Source organism: Branchiostoma belcheri, unplaced genomic scaffold, assembly GCF_001625305.1.
Source record: "Branchiostoma belcheri isolate BF01 breed outbred unplaced genomic scaffold, Haploidv18h27 scaffold54, whole genome shotgun sequence".
NCBI lineage: Eukaryota > Metazoa > Chordata > Leptocardii > Amphioxiformes > Branchiostomatidae > Branchiostoma > Branchiostoma belcheri.
Window position 1 is genome coordinate 2,006,543 of NW_017804176.1, and position 24,370 is coordinate 2,030,912.

At 38.9% G+C, this 24,370-nt stretch overlaps 1 protein-coding gene across 3 annotated transcripts in view; it reads left to right on the forward strand.

The window, feature by feature from the left end:
- The first annotated feature begins 345 nt into the window (after positions 1–345).
- Positions 346–24,370, forward strand: part of LOC109481110 (DNA-binding protein RFX6-like) — a 32,150-nt gene continuing 8,125 nt past the window's right edge. For 2 of the 3 annotated variants that reach the window (XM_019783589.1, XM_019783590.1), the window contains exons 1-8: positions 346–1,394; positions 5,418–5,571; positions 8,462–8,585; positions 9,916–9,977; positions 13,583–13,660; positions 15,337–15,364; positions 19,996–20,103; positions 24,216–24,293. In XM_019783589.1, coding sequence (XP_019639148.1) covers positions 1,223–1,394; positions 5,418–5,571; positions 8,462–8,585; positions 9,916–9,977; positions 13,583–13,660; positions 15,337–15,364; positions 19,996–20,103; positions 24,216–24,293 — 804 coding nt within the window. In that variant the 5' untranslated portion in view covers positions 346–1,222. Of the gene's footprint in view, positions 1,395–5,417; positions 5,572–8,461; positions 8,586–9,915; positions 9,978–13,582; positions 13,661–15,336; positions 15,365–19,995; positions 20,104–24,215; positions 24,294–24,370 lie in introns of those variants that run through there. The other variant, XM_019783591.1, reaches the window with a different exon arrangement.

A 24,370-nucleotide genomic window follows, 5' to 3' on the forward strand; every position in this document is an offset into this window, starting at 1 on the left:
ACACAACGCAGATTAAGAATTCTGTAGCATTGTTCAACTATTCAGCAATACTTTTAACTTTATTGCTGCCTATTAGAAGAAATATCTGAATAAATTAAAGATGTACTGAATATATACCGAGCTAAATTTGACGGAAGGTAAAGTCGGCGTTTTGTGCTTAATTAGAAGAGATATGAACGTATATTTCCAGTTTTCATAAGGTTTATATGTTACAAAATAGTATACGGTTCTATTAAAAATCGTAAAAAATATATTGTTTCATTGATATAACCAGCAACACTGTATTGGGCATGGACACATTCGCCGTACGACCGTCCTACGATCGCAAGCCGAGGCCATTAATTCTTATGATAGTCGTACACGCGTCGTACAAACATCAGCTGTTCTGTTACAGAAAAGACTGCCATAAATCCTTGTCGGTGGTTGGTTCTGTCTCAGCCTGCTTGAAACACCTACGACACCAGAATCGTACGACCTACTACGAATGTGACAGCACCGTTAGATTGTGTCTAGTTGACCCGTTATGTGAATGGTCTTCTGCATGTTGGCTATAGCCACTATGAACGGGTTACCTATTGAAAAGAGGTCGGGAGCGCTAGCGGGGGAGAGAAATTTCGTTAATGAGTAAGCTGTGTTCACCCGGTCAGACTCATTTGGCTGGTAAGTAAAGAGTAAACGTAGTGGCTGCTGCATTTTCGGCTTGAGTGACGTCAGCGTCAATGAAGGGCTTGTATTTCATTGTTTCACCTCAGTCAACTGATTGTACAACGGCTTAGACCTCTCTACCACATGTCCGAGGCACGACATAGACTCAGTCAGCTCTCGTTTTCTTCGGACTGGACACTGGAAAACGACACAGGCAAATCTTTTGTTTCCTCCTCGCGGCTCCACACGATCTGAAACAGTTGTCGGCTCGGAGAAGCAGTCGGGGAAGTGGAGTTTGTTCACCGGTCACTCGCCCGGCTAGCAGTCGCCAGCCCACGCGGGGCAGCCCGAGGGAGACAACACGAGTTTACGGAACTCTTCAACAAGCGGAAAACGGACAGCCTTTCCTGAATGGTCGACTCTCGTACGAGTCACTTTTCTTCCGGGTGACCTTCAACGATAAAAGAAAAAAGGTGAAGAGTTACTACATAGGAAGGCAGGCCCTTTTTCCTACTCAGGGGATCTCCTATTCCTTGCCTTTCTGCAAGATCAGTGGCTTGAAGGCTGAGTCGAAAGCATGCCGACGAGCAAGCGGTTGAAAACTCGTGACGGTTCAGCAGTAGAAAGGCCGGCTACTCGGACGACAGCTACGGGAGCAGACGACACCACCGACCGGGACGCTTCCCCCGCTCAGGCCCGTGACATCAGCACCCCTTCCGACAAGGATACAGACCCTGCCGTCAAGTCAGGTAAAAAAAACAATCATTAGCGATCGGTTCCTTTTTGGTACTCTTTTAGGGAACAGCAAATCCAGCATTGTTCGTGCCGTTGTAGTGAATAGAAACACGTAAGTTATATATGCAGTTGTGTATACAAACACTTATACCTACCGGGCACCGTTAACAGGTGACGATCACAAAATCTACCTAATCGTTTTAAACAGGTGAGTTGGTAGTTCTCATAGAAACTGGGCTTTTCAGCAACTTAACGAAGATTTGCAGTAAACTGAGGAGTTTGTGTATAAATTTGATTCCGTTGAGGAAAAAGGAATTCAACACAGAAAGTTCCAAACATAAGCAGCTGTCATGGCGGCTCTGATTGAGTGAGTTTAACACACAGAAAAACATGCAAACATTCCCGTCGCCATTGTTGCTCTACTGTGTTCATTCTTCTTGTGTCAAACCCCTCTTACCTAAACACTGATCCCCGCACTTCAAAAAGCCCCGAACTAAAGACCTAAAGTCTTCCATCAATTCTCCGTGTTTAGTTACGTCGCTAATCCGGTTTATCCATACATTGTTTTGTTACAAATCTGAAGGCAATCTTTGTTTTGGAAGCCTTGCTGGTAATTAGCTCGCTCAATCCCTGAAACAACCTGATAGAAGAGAAATTAAACCGCACCGCCTGTTTGGTTTAAAGTTTGAATTAGAAGAAAGGGCATTTCTCCATGCAGCTCTCTATAGTTTTACGGTTCCACTTATTTGAGTCATTGTACAGTTTTACTTGAAACATTCAGATTAGAAAATGGCTCAAACATACAAGTACAAGTTTTTGGTACAGCTGAAACTCAAAACAAAACAAAACAACGCAACGCCGGAAAAAATGGAGCAGCATAAGTTAAAACTTAAACACATAAAATTGCAAGTATTTTTTTTTCAGTTATAGGTGGGCAAACTTGTAGAATGACTAAGATATGAACTTAGGTATTAGTATATTGCATCATACTTCTAGTTCCTAGATACCTTGCACATATAAAGCCGGCTAATACGAATATTTTTGTGCTATATTTATATCACTTCTAAACGTTGTAGTAAAGTGCAAATTTCGTTAAGAAACAAGAATGCTGTAGATGCAAAGCAACACCTAATAGAACGGTTTGAATGGAATACATTACACTAAATGTATATTTCTAACAGCTCTAAATGCATAACCACCAATAAAGAAATATAACAATGTGCTATTCCATTGTATTACCAGATATAAGATGCACGCCATAGTAACGATGTCAGTGAAAGTCTTGAAAGTAATGCCTTTTTGGTTTCTATTGAAGTTTGTGATATGTCTATGTATCGTATTCCTGTATTTTTAAAAATTGTTTCACTGTTCTTCTTCCTCAATTTCCCAACCGTTAGTCTATTTCGCTTTCTCTCTTTCTCTTTCTCTCTTCCACTCTCTTTCTCCCTCCATTTGGAGTCCGTTCATCTTACCAGTACGCCTACATGTAAAGTTACACAGTTACTGTATTATATATGCTGTGAACGCAACTACATAATATTATTACAGTTTACCGGATATCAAGGGCTACATATAGAACGATCTGAGTAGTTTGAAACTGAGAGAAGCATATTCCTAAGTTTAAAAAGTGTCCTAACTGTTCTGAGTGTAAAGGCACGGCCAAATTTGTCCTAGGTCTTTGTAGGTTTTTGATGTCGTAGGATTTCCAAACAGACAATGACATAACCAACCGCCGAGATAACCTTTTCGGATAACAAGACAGCAGAATTTCGTACGACACATGCACGACCTATCCCAAGAATGAACTCAGTTTGCGAGCGTCCGATGTGTATGTGACCAGGTCCTAACCATAAAAATCGTGCTGTACAGGAGAGTGGACAGTGTACTAAGTTGACATGTAAACTCCAGTCAGGCACGCCAACGCTTCTTACAGTTTACATAGAGAACGTTATAGGTGTGCGCCTCGCACCTGTTCTCCGTGTTACGGTCTTCCGAATTACCGTAGCCATATGTTGTAATGGTAGAGCTGTGTACCCAAGGGCCTGGCCACATTTGTTGTACGACCATTGCACGATTGTCGTACGATCGAAAGCTGAAGCTATTATTGGGACAGTTGTAGACGTGTCGTACTAAATTTCAGCTGTCTTGCCCTCGAATGATTGAAATTTGAAAAGTAAAGTATTTTGTTGAGCAACAGCGCTTTCGGACACGTTGTTCGCAAGCTTGCAAGCTTAGTACTAATGTTTTCTATTTGTCGACACGAACTACAGAAAAAGTGCTTAATATTTTCATATAATAGCAACATCTTGAACAATGCTTCCTCCTTCTCTCTGCTGCCTAAACCACACAACCAATAGAGAATTAGTAGCCGTTTTATAGTATGCTCAAGATTAATGTGTAAGAAAATACCTATGGCCATTTGTCAGTCTTTGAACAGTTTTCAGCATTACCTAAAGTACAACCATTTCTTGCAAAAGCATATTTGTAACAAGTTGTAAGGAATGTTTCGAACGCACTTTGTGCATATCATTCTGTGAGATCTAGGATGCTGATGTTGCATCATATTCCTTACAGTAGGTTAACCGTTCTGTTGCTGTGCTGCTAATATGTCCGTTAGATGTAAGTTGTTTATATGTGCTGAATGAAAGGAGCTTCATCGTCAATGCGAAGGCCTTAATATATAAACCTGTCGAACTAAAGTAACAAGATGGTATCCATACAAAAATATCGTCGCAATTAAAAGATACTCATACAAATTCATATTGTAGACAAATCCTTTTCTCGATGAGTAACAAGAAGCACATTCCATGATTTCTAACACAAATTTCAAGACTCCATTATACTTTTATGTTGTATTATCAAAACAGTCTTCCTTCAAAATGATTTTTGCCGCCAAATCTGACAGGCGTTGAAATGCATCGACGTTTCACAATCTGACAACGGTTGACACTTACGTATAGACACTCAAACCTCTACATGTAAACTAAAACATTAGCGGACCTCCATTGTTTTAACACAGTGCAAAACATCGCATGCCACAGAAAAGCACACCTACAACGCCAGCGCACAAACAAATCTAGTAAATTCTGCTATTTTCTATTATGAAGAGCATAAATGACCAATTCAAACACATTTGAGAAAGTTTTAGTATGAAAGTTTTGAGGAAGCTAGCACACATTTCCAGAAAAATTAACAAAGATTAAAAACAATATTCATAACTGGCATACGGTATTCATTCATTCAGAGCCATTGTAGTACAGCGTGTTTGACAAAAAAGTTTCCTCAGTTTGAAAATTAGTAAAGGTTTATATGGACAAAAACTGGCCTGCTGTAGTAACAAAGTAGAATTGTATGTGTGACAAATTGTATGTGTAACAAATGTGTGATTTTAAAAGACTGTCGAAATGTTACGCTTTTGTGCACTACATGTAGTTAGAAAATTGGTGATGGAAAGTTAGTGACATCAAGGATGTTCCATGACTGAACGTCCTTGGTGACATGTTTTTATGTTAAGTCTTGCTAGTCATAATATAAGATCGCACAATCGTCACAAATGTAACTATAGAATGTTTTACATAACAAATTTATATAAAAGCTGTAGATTTTATTATCTATTTATTGGTTTGGCTGTTCAACCCTCACAGCCAGGGCAGCCCAACTAGCTAGTGGCTATTACAAAGGGCTTGCCCTGCTGACAAGACAGACAAAACATTACGGCAACATATAAGTTGGCTTAAAAATCTACAAAACTATTACATTATTCTATGTAAATAAAAAAAATTCTACAAAAGAACTGTAGCTGTAGATTTTACAAAACTTATCAATCTATAATGTCAAGTGATTTTACAAAACGTATCAATTTAAAATGTCAAGTGATCATATTGTGAGTACAATTTTGCACTTAGCACAAACGATTTGCCAAAGAATTTAATAAACCACGTACATTCCCCAAAGGGTCGATGTACAGACATGAACACTGTAACTCATCATGTTGTTTTGTTTGTGTTTATTTGTTTACTTGTTTCTTTGATTGACAGAACCGCAGACAGAAGAGAGCGGGGAAGAGTCCGAGGAAGAAGAGGAAGCGCGCCTGCGCAAAGAGCAGAAACAACATGACCTTGGGAAAGAGAAGAAGACCGTGGCTCAAATGATGAAGGACAAAAAGAAACAAACTCACCTGACCCTGCAATGGTAGGCAAAAACAACTATTCTCATAAATACGTAAATCTCAGATGATTTTGATATAATAGTGAGTATTAATGTGAGTTCTTTATTGCAAGTTCATACCCGACAGCTAATTGCAAACAGACATTGAACAATGACTACAGAATGTAGTGATATAAAACTATATGCTAACATATTCTACAATCTTTCTATCTCACTTACTATCTCCACATAAAACTAATAGCGTTGGTATACAAGATAAAGAGTTGATATGCAATACATAAACAGGTAAGGGAGACATGGTAACTGCTATTCTATTCTATTAGACTATTTTTGCCAAGGTATTAGGAGGTTTGACTTCTTCTCAGGAGGCAGTGGGAGATGAATTGTTCGACTCTTTGAAAACTAAATGGGTTGGGAGACTTTAGCAATAATATAGTAGTAGTAACGCCTCCTTTCCGCCGATGATGAGACAATTGAATGACGCAAATTCTCATTAGTAGTTCAAACGAATTTTACCCATAAAAAGTGAATTTTTTAGGTTTGCGTGTTTTGTTGCCTTTATCATACCCTGTACAATTGTCGTGCAATAAAGTTCTTCTGTATAATGTTCAATATATAAAGTAACAGGCCATACGAATCCAATTTCGTCGTTCAATGGTCTTAATCCCTTGGAAAGGGGGGCTAAAAAGGTTTTGAAAAAATGTCTAGGACAGCTAGAATGGGACAACGGTTGAATAGTCAAGTGCTGAGTTACAAACTTCGGTTTTTGTTATTTCTTAATGACTATAGTGAGCGCGAATGCGAACAACAAAGCGATATTGTTACACCTAGATCTACCGATAAATGTTTTCGTACTACTATCTAAAACAGGGTAAAATCTACTTCTCACCTTTACCAAGGCCATAACCTTTCGCAAACCAGTTTTATTTTTTTGTACAAAATGGCAGTAGATATGTGGGGGGGGGGGCATAAAGGTCTTTTTCTTGCGTGGAACATAACAACGAAAGCAACTGTGATCGTGGATATATTCAAGCATCTAAACTAATGAAATTTACTTACAACATAACTAAAAAGGAGTATTATCTGTCGCTACCATGTAAATCTAGAGTTAAAATATACATAATATGTATGAACAAAATGGAAAGATTCTTGCTCTAGAAGAGTACGGTGACGGCCGTGGTACAATTTGAAGTTCCTTGCGGCCACCTAGCGCGTTCATAATATTGGGTCGATGTTGTTGTGCTGCTAAATAACAGAGCCAACAAACTGAGAGACATGTAAACAAGTCTCACCCGGCTTACATGCACGCTTCACTGCACAACTAACAGTGCAGCAAACGCTTTTTAACCTTTATCGTTTGCAAACCATCTCCGCTTTAATACCTCTGTCAGTTTCTTCACTTAGACAATATATTCTTGCCCAAACATGTTTTTTAAGAACTTCACTTGCTAAGAAAAGAAGAAAGGAATATTTTTTTCAACATTTGCTTTTCTTGATAAAAAAAATGCAGCCAATTAAACAGCTATTACGGAACTACAGTAAAGTAGTATACCGGCGTTGCCGCTTTTCCTTTAGCCCTTTTTACCAGCAATTTGAGAGGTTTAGACCTAGAAGTATATACTGTAGGTCTTGTCTGATACAATTTAGAATTTAACACACGAAACAAATTGATGAAAAACGAAAAATTTAGGAAGTGCTAATTATATCGGCGATATAGGCAAGTTGATTATATGGGGAATGTATTCGGTTAAACTGCTATTGCCTTTCACTCTTTGTTTGAAAAATATAATATTAGACTCTATTTTGAGACTGTATATCCAGCATTTTTAATTCTCGCTCTTACACAAAGTACAAAAGCGTTTCATCCAATTTCGCCCTTGTGTTCGTGTATGTTCTGCCCTTTCTTCCGTTAGTACTATCAAGCTATGACGTTGTGCCAAGATGGAGTAACAAGTAAATGTTCCGTAGCTCTTTTCAGACCGTATGGGTAGTAGGTTTTAATCCATTTTTTAGACATTTTATTGGAAAGCGAAGACCATCCCTACCCTTCCACCACGTTTAGCTCTTCAACTGAAGTCAGTACTCATGTGCACCTGGGTGGGATGAGGAGAGTCCTTTACTTACTTGTCCTGTATAGAGGCGTTCAAAGGGACACAACTTCAAAGCCAGGAATCGAACCCGTTACCACCGATCCCGTCTCCTCTAGGCAAAAGGCCTGGTCACATTCATAAGATCGCAAACTGATCAGATCCTCCGTGGGATAGTCGTACTTGTGTCGAGCAAAATTCATCTGTTTTGTTCCCGAAAAGACGTGTTTTAGGCCTTAAGACGTGGTTGGTTGGTTGGTTCTGTCACTGGCTGCTTAGGCTGAGGTCAATTTCCAAACCGGGTCCCGACCGATCAGTCTTATGGAACGAAAAATATGATATAAAGTACAACAAAACACAAAGAAAGTCGAAAAATAAATGATGGGAACTATTTGCGTACATTCTTGATATAAATTATTGATTTTTTTTTGTTAATTGAAACAGCCCGGCCGGGCCCCGGTTTGGAAATGTGACCTAAGCATGAAAACCCTACGATACCAAAATCATTTGACGACCTACCGGCGAAGAATGTAACCATAACCACTAGACATACTTTCTATACAATCATTTAGCAGCACAACAACACCGACGCAACATTATGAACGTGCTAGGGGTCCACAAGGAACTTCAAATTGTACTAAGGTCGTAGCGTACTCCTCTAGAACACGGATCTTTCCATTTTGTTAATTACAGTAGATATACATGTATGTCCTTACTGGCTGTACAGTAACCCAAAACATTTGAGTGGCTCCCATGAGCCCTGTGTTGTGGTGAACCATGAAGTAAATAAAAAAAAAATACTTAGAGACGTTTCTCCGTTTATCCAGGCTTGAGGAGAACTACATCATGTGCGAGGGCGTGTGCCTGCCGAGGTGTATTCTGTACGCGCACTACCTGGACTTCTGCCGCCGGGAAAAACTCGAGCCTGCATGCGCAGCAACGTTCGGAAAGGTAGGCGTTAAATAAGTGCCGTTGCCGGTGGCGTTGTCATCTAGAAATTTAACAAATTAAAACTAAAAGAATGAAAAAAATTCAAGTCTTTTTTCTGTCTGCCTAAGTTTCACAATAGTAGCTCGTACGACTATGTTCACAATTTTAGTTTTAATTTTAGTACAAACTCAAAAATGTCATTCGTATTTTCACAATGTCATTCATGCAACAAAAACTGTGGGAAAAACTGGTATCAATGAATGAGTGAATGAATGAAAGATTTGCAATCAAAACTTGCCATTGAGTCGAGAAATCAGGATGAAGTATCCTTTAATGTTTAATCCACGAACCTATCAGAGCATTTAGGTGCCTACTCCCGTGTAAGCTCGTCTTATATTATGTTAGTTTAGATCTGGCTAATATTTATGCGCACATTGTACAAAACCGGCGAAAATGAAATTTCCTTATAATCATTTACTAGTATTATATCCCTTTGTCAGGACAAGGTTTTCTCTAAGACGGATTTCAGATCATGGGGATGTTTATAAGATAGCTATCTAAGACACTTGTCTAATACATGGCTTGTATACATGCTAGATGCTTCTTGATGCACAGATATTAAACATTTTTACTGGCTGTTTTAAGGCATATATACATTTTTAGTATGCTTTCTACGATTATCGTTTAGCGTTTTGAGATATCAGTATTTCTAGACGTAGATGTCTTGATATTTATCATACGAATGTATAGTTTTGTTTAATGTGACTTGCTGCTCAATCGACATGAAAATAGCCGGACCTCCAGATCATTTAGCTATTTATTTCTTGCTCACCGAATATCAAGTACAGGTAAGAATCTGTGCTGTTGTAATTATAGTAGCAGTAGTAATTTGCTATTGCATGTAGCTGTGGCCAAACAGAGTGAGTCTACGTGATAGAACCACGGTTTGGGTCTCTAATGTGATAGAACCAGTGACTGTAACTGCAACGGTGGTAGACGTTTCACATGCCCCCGTGTCCGTCTGTGCTACAGAACGGCAAAATGACAAATCAACGACTCTTGGTAGCTCTGTGCCTGACTTGTGTTTTCTTCTCTCCACTTCCTTAGATTTTCCTTCTCTCTTCTTTCAATCGCATTCTTTTTTTATTTTGTTACCCTGACTTTCTTTCTCGTCTTTTAGTATTTTCTTTCTTTCTATCTCTCTTCCTGTCCGAAAAGAAAACGCACATTTTAATATCCTCGTATTTCGTGTATGAATAGCAGACGAATATGTGCTTCGTGCATGGTCTTTATAAGGTTTGGGAGAATCACAGATCTATATTTTTTTTCAAACTCGGTTTGTATGTTGCAGACGATCCGACAGAAGTTTCCACACCTCACGACCAGACGACTGGGGACCAGGGGCCACTCAAAGTAAGTAACAGTCGTGATGCTGTCGGGCCATTTATTTCTAGTTACACACGTCGCAAGATAGTCTTGCGATCGCAACCTCGGGGCATTCTTAGGATAGTCTTGCATGTGCCCTGCGGATTTTTTCCGCTGCTTGATACAGAAAAACGCTGGTAATTAATATAAGATCCTTGTTGGCGGCTCCCTCTGTCACAGCCTGCTTGGATATTCTACTTCATCAAGACCGTACCACAAATGTGACCGCACCATAAGTATGTTGCTGTTGTTTTAAATGTCTATTAGATCTCTCCCATCGTACTTCTATATATGTATATAACGGTAAGAAACACCGTATTTTCCAAGGGTTGACCCATGCAAATCATCAGCGTTTTCCAGCAGTACCAACGAAATTAAAGTTCTAAATCTCTGAAAAATTGGATACGTACATGTAGTCAACTTGGGTAATAGCCTTTTTGTGCAATATAGCCATAGTGATTAACTACTAGGGCTTAGGATTTCGTCATCCAAACTGGACGTTTTCACCTTAAAATTTATGAATAGTAGCGTGATTAAGATGACTTTACCTGTGTCCTACCAGTATTACATTTGTATCTGAAGGATGGCGGCTTATTACGTGCGCTCTCAAATATTGAAATATTTCTCATAATCGTTGTTGAATTTGCATACATTTATTCTTCAGCACACATTAATGCAGTTCCCTGGCGGCGCTCATATAAGTTTTTTTTCTGTCAAAACCTTCCCAGGCTACAATCTACCCGTATGTGCCGGCACACAGGCGTCAGCACTGGTCGTAAAATCCGTTTTGATATACGGCTCGCCTCGATTGCATTAATTCTGTTTGCATAACAACCATGTTTACCTTCTTACGTCTGCTGGACAAATTCTACAGCAAATAATGACCTCAAGACGCTAGCTAAGGGGAAAATCTTCTGCTGGGTTTAGCAATGTATGTCTTTTTCAGCAAGGATTTCTAGAAGTAATCGTAATTTGATGAATGTCAAAATTTGATGATTGGTTAGTTGGTTGATTGGTTAGTTAGTAAGATGGTTGGTTGGTTGGTTGGTTGGTTGGTTGGTTGGTTGGTTGGTTGGTTGGTTGGTTAGTTGGTTGGTTGGTTGACTGGTTGATTGGTTAGTAAGTTGGTTGGTTGGTTACCTGGCAGGCTGGTTGCTTGTTTAAATGTGGTTGGTTGGTTGGTTGGTTGGTTGGTTGGTTGGTTGGTTGGTTGGTTGGTTGGTTGGTTGGTTGGTTGGTTGGTTGGTTGGTTGGTTGGTTGGTCTTCACTTAGCTGGTTGCTTTTTTAGTTTTTTCCTTCGACTATCCCATTTTTTTCCAATTCAATGATATAACGTACCAGTGAAGACGAAAACTCTCTTAAAACGCAACCTTTAGAAACTAGGTAAGTTATGAAACTTCTTCATACACAGACTGAAGACGTGACCAATATTAACAATCAAACATTATAACCATATACACTACTAAGAGAAATTTTGCTAGTTCGCTGTGTCAGTTTCTCGGCCAAACAATCGGCATAGCAACAGACGCCATGGACCGTCGTAAAACTATATATAGACCCTCCTCCGGGTAGCCTATATCCACAATGTCACGCTCTGAACCGCCCTATATCAGCGGGAACGCTACGGTCTGTTTACGGATACGTGATCCAGCCATTGACAGAAAAGCAAAGAAGTTTTCCCTAATGAATTAAAAAGAATGCCAGGATTGGAAAATGACCCGAAAATAAAACCTTCAACAATGCTGTTGTTGTGCAACATCTAGAATAATTGAACGTGCTTTTGGCAGGTCCACCACATACCAAACGAGTACTAAAACTAAGAACGAATGAAGAGTTTGCAGAGTAAAACATTAATTCTAATTTACGTACAACAAACTCTTAAATAAACAAAACTACGTACACTTTTCAAGAGGTAGTATTTTAGAAAAACACAAAACACGCAGTGTTTTACGCTGCTATTCAATGTCAATGCCAAAACAATCATGGGCGATATCTAGAATCGCATCCGTTTTAAACAAAACAAAACAAAATACAAAATATCTTGATGCTCAAAACGTTTCCATAATTCGCCAATAGAAAAATATAACCCAGTAAAGTCGACTTGTTTGGATATGAATTCATCACAAAGCACGATTGACCGGTCATGTCTGACATAGTGGCTAATTTCAATATGATGAACCAAACATTGGGCGACCTTTTATAATAACCTACATTGCTCCTCTTAGCAACACATAAAATAACCATGTCCTAGCACGGGACGTCTGGTAACACGGTCACCTGTAGTACAACGGTCGTTAGAGAGACTTGTATGCAGTACTACCGTACATAGTGCTGTTGGGAAGCCAATAGGCCAAGGTGGTCTCTGTGTATGCCGCATATATCACAGTTAGCAATATGCTTTCTGGTGCGGTGAAATATTATCTGAATATATTGCAACTCTACAAATATAAAATAGTGGCATACTATATGTAGTTTTGATATATGTATGTTAATAAAAGCTGACTTTGAATTCAAATAGGATATTAGAGAACGATGCCAGAGTATAAATGGTTTATACGTTAAAGCCTTCTACAGGCCTAATTGGTATTTCTATGTGTCATTTATGTAAGTTTTTATAACTGCATAGCACCTCCAAAACTTCCTTTTTTTAAATAAAAGTTTTGATATATGTATGTTAATAAAAGTTCACTTTGAATTCAAATAGGATATTAGAGAACGATGAGTATAAATGGTTTTATAGGTGAACGCTTTTACAGGCCTAAATTGGTATTTATATGTGTCATTTACATAAGTTTTCATGACTCCAAATGAAGTTTTCAGCACCTCCAAAACCTGCTGTACTTTCTTTTTTTTATAAAAGTTGGCGTTATATGAAATTCACATTTGAGCGTAAATGTAAAACAAATAAGGAAAAATACATGGAGAAAAGTTGCAAATCACAAAATTTGCACAAGTGATCACCAAAATTTCTATTGTTTAAAACTATGTTTTGCTTGCTTTAGAGTATAGTTTCAGTTTGATGTTTTCGAACACATAACGGTCATTATCGGGATACAAGACGAAGGTTCTCTGTATTTTTGCACGCTTAATTTTCAAGAATTTTATCTTAATTCTCAAAGATGGTCGCATTTTTCGTGGTTTTCTCACATTACCAAGAGTTAATGTATAAAAAAGATAACGGGTGTGGTTTATGTGGTTTATGGCCTTTAGGGGGCAATAAAAGGATCTCCCAACACTTCCGTAGGCTGTGTCAAAAGTTCACTTGGCCTGGGGTCAATCGTAGGTTACCACCGGCAGAATTGGAGCTTTCATTTAGACAGTCTTTTGGCGAAATATGCCACTGCCATAGAATCGGAGAACAGCACAATATAAAGTGACGCCAGCTACAGACATAACCTAGTTTGTTTATACACATTTCTTCATTCGCAACCTGCCTGTGTGTGCGTGTGTGTGGTTTGTGAGAGTTCTGCTTACCACATGAAAAAAAACACTATCTATTCTTACTATCTGTGCGTAACTTGCAGTAAAAATATATTGACGTCATAAGGAGGTAGAAATGTATGGGTTATTAATTTTTTATATATTTTTCCAGGTACCACTACTATGGCATAGGAATCAAGGAGACCAGTGCCTACTATCATTCTCTATATTCAGGAAAAGGCCTCACGAGGTAAATATCATGACCTGCATATTTTATTCACATAATAGATATCAATCACATTTACGTCTTCTACCTATTATGTATATTAATTTTTGTAACCTATATGATTTGCCTTCGAAACCGTGGTTTATGTTTGTGCCAGTTACTGTGATCTATTTCTTCTTTCGTTATGATTTGTGTATGTGAATACGCTAAGAAGTAGGAAAAGACTGTCTTCTGCGTACCCATACAAGCAGTCTCCTTAAAATGTTTATAAACAGCGACTGAACACTGTGAGACCCTCGGCAGATTGTTCAGTAGCTTGGAGTACGGCGGTATCTTGTTACCATAATAAAACACTTTGAACAAGCGATATAATCACCGGTATTTCTGACAACTGGAAGCTATATCAACTACCAAGTATGCATACTTCCGACCAAGACACGTGCCGAGTCTTACCCAAAACATTATCTTCTTAGATTTAACATTTAAGTCAGACATATTTCGCAATGTAATATACAACGACGTTTTTATTGTATTTAATGACGGATAAAAATGAAGGACATTGCGTAAGTTTTTCAGCTACTTAGGGGCTGTACGTTAAAGATATTTGTAAATTGGTGGACTGATTGGGCGTTTGGTAATTCTTTTAGCCTTAAACAGCTTGATGTTTTGTGAGTGGACTCGCAGTGCAGTGTCCAAGCAAGGCTGCGTAGCGGGAGCAATTCCTTTTGAGTAATGATAGCAGTTAGGGTTTGAGTAATTACTTCTTTGTCCAATTTTAGCTGACGCCCAGCCCATTTTTCATTCGCCCCTCGCGGAAAGCAAACGTTGCAGACAAAGCCCAAAGCCCTGTCACTATCTTTGCCATCTTATTTGCCGACGTTAGTAATTACTTGTACCCGTAGGACGTCCCGGCCAGAAAACACAGGGGCACTAAACAGTTCCCCAAGCCGTCACGTGATGTTAGAGAGTACGGAATAGCTCACACGTTTTCACATCGCCCCTGGGTCCGAGGTTTCTGTAATGGCTGTTAATTTGTTTGCGAGAGAATACGATTACCAACTCGGCTCCCCATTGGTCGAATAACTCCCACAGAGCCCCGCGCCATGGCAGCGGTAAACAGTAATTTAGATATAATCTGGCTGTTTGTAATTAATTACCCACATCCTGACGGAGACTAAGGCGTTTGGTTGTGGATTTTTGGCAGCGAAGTTTGGAGGCGAGTTTGGCGGGTTTGAAAGAGTCTAAGGTTGTCCGGCGAACAATTACACTTGTCAAGTGTCGGCTTTACACGCCGCTTCAGATAAGAAAACTCTTTTCATCATCCTCGAAAGTGCCAACGGAAAAAAGGCTGCCCCTCCCACATGTTATATACTTGCCAATCATACAAAATCTCTACATCTCTTCAAAAATTCTCCCTGACTTCTATGCTTATGTTTGCGTCGGTGAGAGTTGCACGCTACTGAGTATGGAGTTTCAAACACTGCAACATTGTCAGTCAGTGAAATATGAATACAAACAACCTAAAATAAAACTTAGATCCGCATAAACACATAGCTCAATGTCTAGAATTTCTTATACAGTTCTACAGAACGTTATACGTATTTAAACTATGATAAGATAGTACTTGTATACTCTACAATAACTGCTATGTTCATCATTTGTGAAGTATTAGATAAAGGTCTGTGTTTATTTTCTCGCAGGTTTTCTGGTGCGAGGTTGAAGAATGAGGTAAGCATTGATAGATTTTATTTTGCAATTAAATACCAGCTACTCCAGCAATAACAGAAACAACAAAAGACTACCCTCTTGATTTCAATTCTAGATTGGGATGAATCGTTCCTTATTTATTTCAACACCAAAAGCAAACCTTGCAGCAGGGATGAGAATCCCCGAATTGAAAGAGTTTGCGTACAGAAAAAAAAAGAGAAAAGTTACAATAGGCAAAACAAACACTATATACACACCCTTATTTACACTATAATACATAAAGAATTTGTACCAAGCAAAAAACTATATACAGATGAGGTTTAGGAAAAATAAAACTAGTGATACGTCAGTTCTTTGTTGTATAGGGCTATGGCCCTGTGGAGAAAGGACTGCTGGTCCTAGCCCTGAATTTTTCTTAAAACAAATTAAAACGTTTAAAAAAAACAACTTTGCCTTCTGTTCCAAGGGTAGGTTTTTTCATTTGGACAAAAGAATAATCACCACTACTAGCCCCGTAGTTTTCTGAGGCTTTCATAGTTTGTGTCCAGGTGTTTTCGAAGAGATAGAATTTCTACCCAGCTGTTTTTTCCTGTGTTAGAAAAGTATGTATTTGCGTATTAAGAGTTTGTGTAAGTGTATATGACAAATTAGGACAATAGCGAGGACTCTATTTTGCCCTGTGTAGTGCTAACTGACCAAAGCGCTAGAAACTGCGAACGTTTCAAGATACAACGTACGCACAAACCAATTGTATACTAACCTTTGATGAGTTAAAAGGTATTATGTGCTAATTTCTTTGAACGATCTCTCAAGCTTGGATAAACTTCAAAAGATCATTCCCTCCTTTATTTCTCTGAAGTAGTTACATTCCTTGGGAGTCTTGTTGTAAACACTTTCAAATTTCTTGAGTGTCTGTGGTGCTTGGTGCGGGACGACTGGCGGTGTGCTAGTGGGGTCGTTGTCCGTGGAGACCGGCTCGGTACCAACTATGACCAGTTAAAATTAAAATTGTGCATAAAAAGGCATTTTTCCATACTTGCATCATTTTCTACAATCTACGATTGACGAAATTCCGTTATCATGAAGGTCTGATTCACTGAAAGATAAAAATGTAGTTGCAAGACAGTTAAATGAGCATCGCACCAGCATCACACCCCACCACCACCTCAAATCACCAAGGTACAGTCACCGGGGCAGTGTCATTCTCACTGCATTCCTCACTTAAACCAGACGTCATTTATCACCTGCAGCCCTTCCCCCTATCTGCTTTGATCTGAAGGCGAGGTACCGCCCCGGGACTCTGGTCCCCGCACAGACAGCACACTGCCATTGTTTGTCCATGACCTTGTCCAACGGCTTGACATTTGACAGGCTAATGGTATTTGGTTAGGGAGAAACATGGTGGCATTAGCGGGGAACATGTTTGGTGGTTACGATTATTAGCGATATGAGTTCGTCATGTGTGTCCGGTGGGTAACGAGGGTGCTTTGCCGTTATGGCGTGAGCAGACTTGGGAGGAAGATCTACTGGTGAAAGATAAACATCTAAGTCATGTATCCAGTCGCGGCAATGCAGCGTTATTCACCAATACCAAGATCTACGAATTAAAAATAGAGAGTGCTGTTTCCATTCTTTAGATTATGTGACCTTCCAACCCTTTATATCATTTGTCACTCTTATTATGATTTTTATTGGTGAATATGTAACCAAAAGAAATGTTCACTGGGATTGTTAGATTTACAATCAAACTACAACTCGAATTGTTCCGTAGACACATAACGTATGAAAGAAAGCTGTCATACGTAGCCAAACACAGGAATCTAAAAACAGAACCTATCAAACAGGTTATTTACAAATCAGAGGTCGTCCTGACAGAAGGTTTGCGCCCCCCTCCCCCATCTGAACCGTCCACTTAACCCCACCAAGCCGGCCGGCCGGATGATGTCATTGTTTGCCAGCGGGCTGTTGTTAGCCCAGAGTCAACATACTACAACACACCGGAACAGTGTGTGACTGCTGATAGGTCCGAAAGCCGCATGTTTGTACATATTGCTACATGGGTATGATTTAAACAACGCCCGGGCTTGATAAGCTTTGTTTGCTCTCGCAGCAAGCAGTTCTGTTAAGTGTAACTTTGCTTGCGTTTGCGCTCCCCACACAACCTCCATTCACAAAACCGCTCGCCCGCATACTTTTGCCGGCTCCGCATCTCCTACGAACTTTCACACAAAAGTGTACAGCAGACAAACTGTAGAATTCCCGCCGATTCTTACCTTCATTTGATACATTTTTGGCGTTATCTCTGAAGTGTTTTTGATAAGAATCCAATCATGGGGGATTACAAGTGTCTGACGGAAGACAGGTTGACAAACAGGTGAGCAAAACTGACAAAAAAGTCACACTTTTGTTTGGCCGTAACGATTTACAACCGCGATTTGGCATGGCAACGATGTCAAAACAGATCAATAAAAAAGCTGGAAATGTATCCTTGAGTGGATATGGATTATAGAGAGTGGAAAATATTGATTATTGCTGTGCCAAAACGTGAGCCATTGTTTCAAAGGCGGTTGGACACAAACATCCCCACACTGTTGATACACTCATTAATCACAATACAACGTTTGCGCTTAAATAGAACGGCCAGCGGCTGCATAAACAACATCACATCTGTCGCCATAGGTGTTCTCTCAGTATGTTTGTATCTATACAAATATACAATCACTGCCTAAAAGCAAAATAAAAGGGAAATAGTGCCTAATTGCACTGATACCATACACCTAACCTACAAGTAACTGCGGACTTTTAGCATATTTGATTAAGTCGTATTTTGGTTCTTGTTGTTTTGCATGAGACCCCTTTGAGAAAAAGTACACCATGAAAACTGTAGATGGCTTATTTAGGTATGTCTATCATAATTGATCTACATTAGCCGGAGTCACAAGAACCATGGTCTTTTGAACATTTGTTTTTCCATTTTATCGATTAGTTTACATGTACTGCAAATGTATACTTCAAGTACATGCAGAGGATCACTAGATATGAACGGCAATGCTAAAATACGGTTGAACACTTTTCTTATTTTTTTGTACTTTTAAAACGTTGCCACTCATGCAAATGTGCGTTAGAACTGGTCTGCAGTTTCAAGATGGATCATTAATGCATAAGGCATAAAGATGCATAAAATAATTCATAACAATCGAACTAATAATGAAACAATCTATACCAGCCTATAAAATGATAACAGGCAATCTAGATCTTACGTTTATAAGGTCTTTCCATTGAGCTTAAGTTCACATTGTGGAAAACAATGTAGATTGCAAGCTAGAAAAATCTCACAAAGGCTCTCGTTCAAATTAAAAATAGCGAACCAGAAGAATAGTTGTAATAATGAATATCATAATGAAATCATTGTGTCCATGGGTGTGGTTTAAATAATCTAATTACGTAGATCGAACAGGAGAAGCCTTGATACGCCTCTAGATAAGACCAGGTGTTCCAATAGTTGTTTTGTAGGTCTTTCTGCCCTGCAAATCTCCGAGTCACAGGGATGTAGTCATTGGTTCCGTTTGCTTACCTCCCACTGTGACATATGGCAGTATCTAGTAGTACTGTACAATGTCGGTAGTGTTGTACGTATATAGCTAACAGGTGACCCACATAGCCTGACTGGGTAATCTATTTGTAGCGATCATAACAATGAACCTTTTTAAAAGTGTTATCCACAAGGGGATAATGAAGTCTATTTTAGGTTACATGGTCATGGTCAAAATAAAGCTATGTAGAAACCTAAACATCAAAGGTCTTCTGTGATAGTTAGAAACATGAACACCAAAGATTTCCTTCCATAGGTAGAAACCTGGACACCAAAGGCCTTCTTCCCTAGAAAAATGTACATCACTGAAGGTCTCTTTCAAAGTTAGAAACCTATACATCAAAGGCCTTCAAATTCCATAGTTAGAAACCTGTACACCAAAGGTCTCTTCCATAGCCAGAAACCTGTACACCAAAGGTCTCTTCCATAGCTAGAAACATAGACATCAAAGGTCTCTTCCATAGCTAGAAACATAGACATCAAAGGTCTTCTTCCATAGTTAGAAACCTGCACATCAAAGGTCTCTTCCATAGCTGGAAACATAGACATCAAAGGTCTCTTCCATAGCTAGAAACATAGACATCAAAGGTCTTCTTCCATAGCCAGAAACCTGTATACCACAGGTCTCTTCCATAGCTAGAAACATAGACATCAAAGGTCTTCTTCCATAGCCATAAACCTGTACACCACAGGTCTCTTCCATAGCTAGAAACATAGACATCAAAGGTCTTCTTCCATAGCCAGAAACCTGTACACCACAGGTCTCTTCCATAGCTAGAAACATAGACATCAAAGATCTTCTTCCATAGTTAGAAATCTGCATATCTATGGTCTCTAGTATCTTCCATTGCTAGAAACCTGTACACCAACTGTCTCTTCCATAGCTAGAAACCTGGACAAAACTAAGGTTTCCTGTCATCGCTAGAAGCATGCATAGGCTTCCTTTATAACTTACAACTAAAGGACCAGGGGAACATATACCATTCTAGCCAGTGACAGATAGTTGTTCAAAATGACATTTTGAAAACCAAGTTTGACAGACGACACTTGTGTTTCACAGGGCGGCTTCACCAGGAAATACTCCCTCAGCTCGAAGACGGGGACACTGCTGCCGGAGTTCTGCAAGGCGGAGAGTCTCATTCTGGACTCAGACATCGGCAAAGACAAGGTAAGTTCTAACAAAGATGTTTCTCACTAGCATCAGCATGAAAGTTCATCTGAGTTGGTAAATTACATTATGAAAAAACTAATCCCCAACTCAAATTCAGTCGAAAATTTCTGGTGAGTCAAATTTTGAGTTGGAGAAAAGTTTAAGTTTTTTCATAATGTTTCTCACTACTTAATTTCTTTTCACGTAAATATAAAGTGGAAATGTATATAATCATTTTTCAACAAAAAGGAAAAGATACTCATAATTTTGGGCCATAGTTCTGGCCTTTATTAAGATTGATGACAATATTTAGATTACTGAAAATAGATATAACAGATGAGTCAATTTTAATCGTGGAAAATAAAGTTTTTCATGATATTAATGTTGTGTACCAACGCACACCAACTTTCAAGCTAATACATTATGTCACCAATCGGCATGTACTTTGTAGTTCTAAATATAGGATAGATTGTAGTATTTCTATATAATAGTTGCACCATGTACGATTGTTAAGCAATAAAGTTTATTCATTCGTATATGAAATTTATTACGCTAATTCGGTAATTACACCAAAAAATACACCCTACGTGGCAACTATATACATTATGTATAGGCTCATAGAATCGTTTCTACAGACTTTATATAGTTTGCTACGTGGGCAGTTTTGTGAAGACAACTTTGATTCATTCTAATCTTCACGATTCATTGATTTTAGTGGGTATCAAATGGAGAATATCCGCTGATACTGAATAAGGTTATCTCAAACTCAATCCAACATAACCAGGGAGCAACATAGTTCTTTTACATGGTCTTGCAATATCTCTTGAACTCCTTCGCTGATTTCCATTGACTACATCAGAAGGGGTAGAACTAGATTAGGACATCAAAAGTCTCTATCTTTAAGTTTGAGTATCAAACTGCTAAGTATAAAGACACCAGAGCAGCAGCTTATCGTAGCAGTGCAGGTCAAGAGGCGATTCGTTTTGCAACTTTGCCTTTGGCTATCATTAACCCTACGGCAAATAATGGCTTTGTTTGCTGTCTATTTCTGCTGTTCATAATCCGCCTTTACCCGCTCGGGAACAGATGGAAAGGGGCTGCTACTAGAACATCTCGCCATTACTGAGCAAACAGCACACCCGGGCACTATGAAATAAATGATGACATTTTGATTTGTTTGGTAAGATTAATGTAATACACAAACATGCGGCGGATTGAAGCATTTTCCTGTTTTGTAATCGGGACAACATTTTTCTCCTAAGTAGACGATGATAACTCAGATGATTAAAAGGGATTTGGCATCTACATACTTTAGGATGTTTTTGAATACACGGAACACAAAGGAAACTGTCACATCGGTGTACTGGACTATAGGGGGTGTAAGCAATTACATGAACATATTTCACGTTTGATAAGAGTTTGCTCTTGGGCACGCCCTAAGCGATTATGTTACAAACAAAATACTGAGTATACTATACTTTCTTTTAAGGGGTATTTGAATCACTCCGAAATCGAATACAGATATACAGCTTTAACATGTAATGGGTAAAAGATATGATTATGTTTTCTTCCTTTTTATTTCGTCCTTTTATTTCTTATAATAATTTACAGGGTTACAAAAATTAGCCTTGGCTGTATCTTAGCTGTGATTTTGTTCTCTCTTGTTTGTAAAAGTACATCAAATAGACGCAATGCAAAATTATACCCATTTTTTCATACATACATATGGATACATCAACTGATTTTTGTCATACTTGGGAAGGGTGGTAGTACTAGTCAATACATAAGCATACATATGATTACAGATGTGTTCACATAAATTGATAGAAAAGATGAAGGTTATTTAATCAATGCGTACGAAGATCCTATTATGTTGAGAGGGAATATTATGTGATAAACCTCGTGTATATGGAAAACTTGTCTGCATATATGTGTGCTAGTATTATATGTTAAAAAACGCGTGTTACTAAATGCTATCTATAGATGTGGTAATATTGCCGTAAATTCGTTGCAAGCTTGTAAAAGACAGTGCAAATATCGTTATCAACTTACCAAACCGAAGACAGTATTTGCGAATGCACAGGTGACAACAATTAATCTTATGACTATCTATACCACCGTATGATGTGTACAGAGAAACACACGGTGTTCATATGTTCACGCATATGGTGAAGATCCGTAGCCTGGGTACCATCCTACTTATAACGGGGCTCCCATACTCGCTTCCCTAAGAAGTACTTCTTAGGGAAGCGAGTGTGGGAGCCCCGGCATACAAGTAGGATGGTACCCAGGCTAGAAGATCCGGGAACAGGCGTATCTAAATACGTGTACCTAAACAGTATCTTTCTATGATACAACTAGGTCTTCATATAGATGGCGTTGGTGTCCAAGGCCTTACTCAGCATTTAGCTGCATTCCTTGTAATAATTTTAACACTTGCTTTTTACACTGCATACGTTTTTGCAAGACTACGTATATTCTGTTAGATGTTAGAAAGAGGAAACGATTTTCTTTCAATTATACCGGTCTTTCCTAACGAAACAAATATACAAGATTTTTTATAGTTGTATTGAAAATTGAATTGGTGATGATTGAAAATTGATTATTACGTATATCTGAAAAAGACGTTGAAGCGATTATGCAAGAAATATTTTGCTATTATATATCTAAATTACTAAATTCCAAAAGCATTTATATGTAGCAAAAGAAAAGGCCTTTTCTTTTTGAGCCTCCTTGTATGTAGTTTGCAAAAAAAAAGCACAAACTCAAGGGACTGCACGAAATTTGTGACACTAAAACTACACTGTTCAAGTTTTGAAAATTCTTCGGGATGTCAACCTGGTGTGTTACGCCGAAGGGCGATTATACCGGCTATACAGATACAGATACAGATACAGAATTCATCGTTCTGTTTGTATTTTATAGTATCTACAGTATCCTTCACCTTTCAAGACAGTACCTATTATTTGACCCTACCCAAAGAAAAGTGGTGTCCAATAGGCTACGGGAGGTTTTCAGTCTCTTTGATAGCTGTGTTGACCCCTCTCCGTTATAAATGATTTCTAAAGACGGGCCATTTCAATCATTTGAATAAATCATGGCGGCACCTCATTTTAGGGACCTCACGAATTGGCGGGTAAACACGTCCGACATTGTCCGCTCAGTCAACCAGTAACCCGTCCCCTGTCGTCACATGTCACGCCGATTTTGACAAATTCACTTTTTCCAGGCGCTTATCTCTGGGCTAATGTTGGTTTAACCAACATTTATTAAATTCCGCCACAAAAGTGCGTTATTGTGTCGGCGGGTTATTGGGAGGGGGAGGTCGTGGCACGGTGCCAGGAGGTGTGGTGGGAGTTGGAGGGTCAAAGTTCTTGTTTCTGAGTTTCTTTACTACCCGTCTTTCTTCTGTTACGTTTAGATACAACTCAAGGGGCCTCGCCTCTTCAGTTGTACTTCATTACTAAAACAGATACAGGCGATTGAGCAGTGACTATTAAGAGTATCAACATGTTCTAGAGCTATTGAAAAGTAACCAGGATTCAATGTGGGCACTTTAAGCATTCCACACCCATACACCGTAACAGTATTACAAACAAAAGAAGAAAAATACAAGCCTAATAATTACAACTACTAGCTACAATTAGAGTAGGTAGTATACCTCCAACGATGCCATTGACACTTAAAAGCAAGGGGTATTTCGGCGATGCGAAATCAAGCCCAATTGTTTTCATCCCTGACGTTGTTGCAGTTATTTCTGGACCTGGTAGATGTCGCTTTACCGTAGATTAACGAAGCCAACCACAGTGACTAAGCGATTTGTTCGTTGTTTAAGAAAGTTAGAAAATCCAGGAATAATTCTTGAATGAAGTCATGAAAGAGGAAGACACTTGAAAAAATGACATGGCTGACTTGTGACATACTTTCTACTGTACTTTAGATCTGTTGAAATCGTAAATTGCCAAACTTCGTTTTGCCATTCTACCGTGACATAAAACCACCGCAAAAGTACAGTCATGGATCTACGGTATTATCTATGACAGCATCAGATGACTAACGAATCCATAGTTTGGTTTTTCTAGAAAGTTGCACAACAAAGTCATTATATCATTATTTGTTGTGTACTATAGGTGGAGACTCTCATCATGATGTACAAAACTCACTGCCAGTGTATCCTAGATACAGCAATCAACGCCAACTTCGAAGAGGTAAGAAACATTTTCTTATTACTTTCACCAAGACGGTGTCGTCTGTAGCTTCGTACCTGGTTTTGTGGACAAGATAA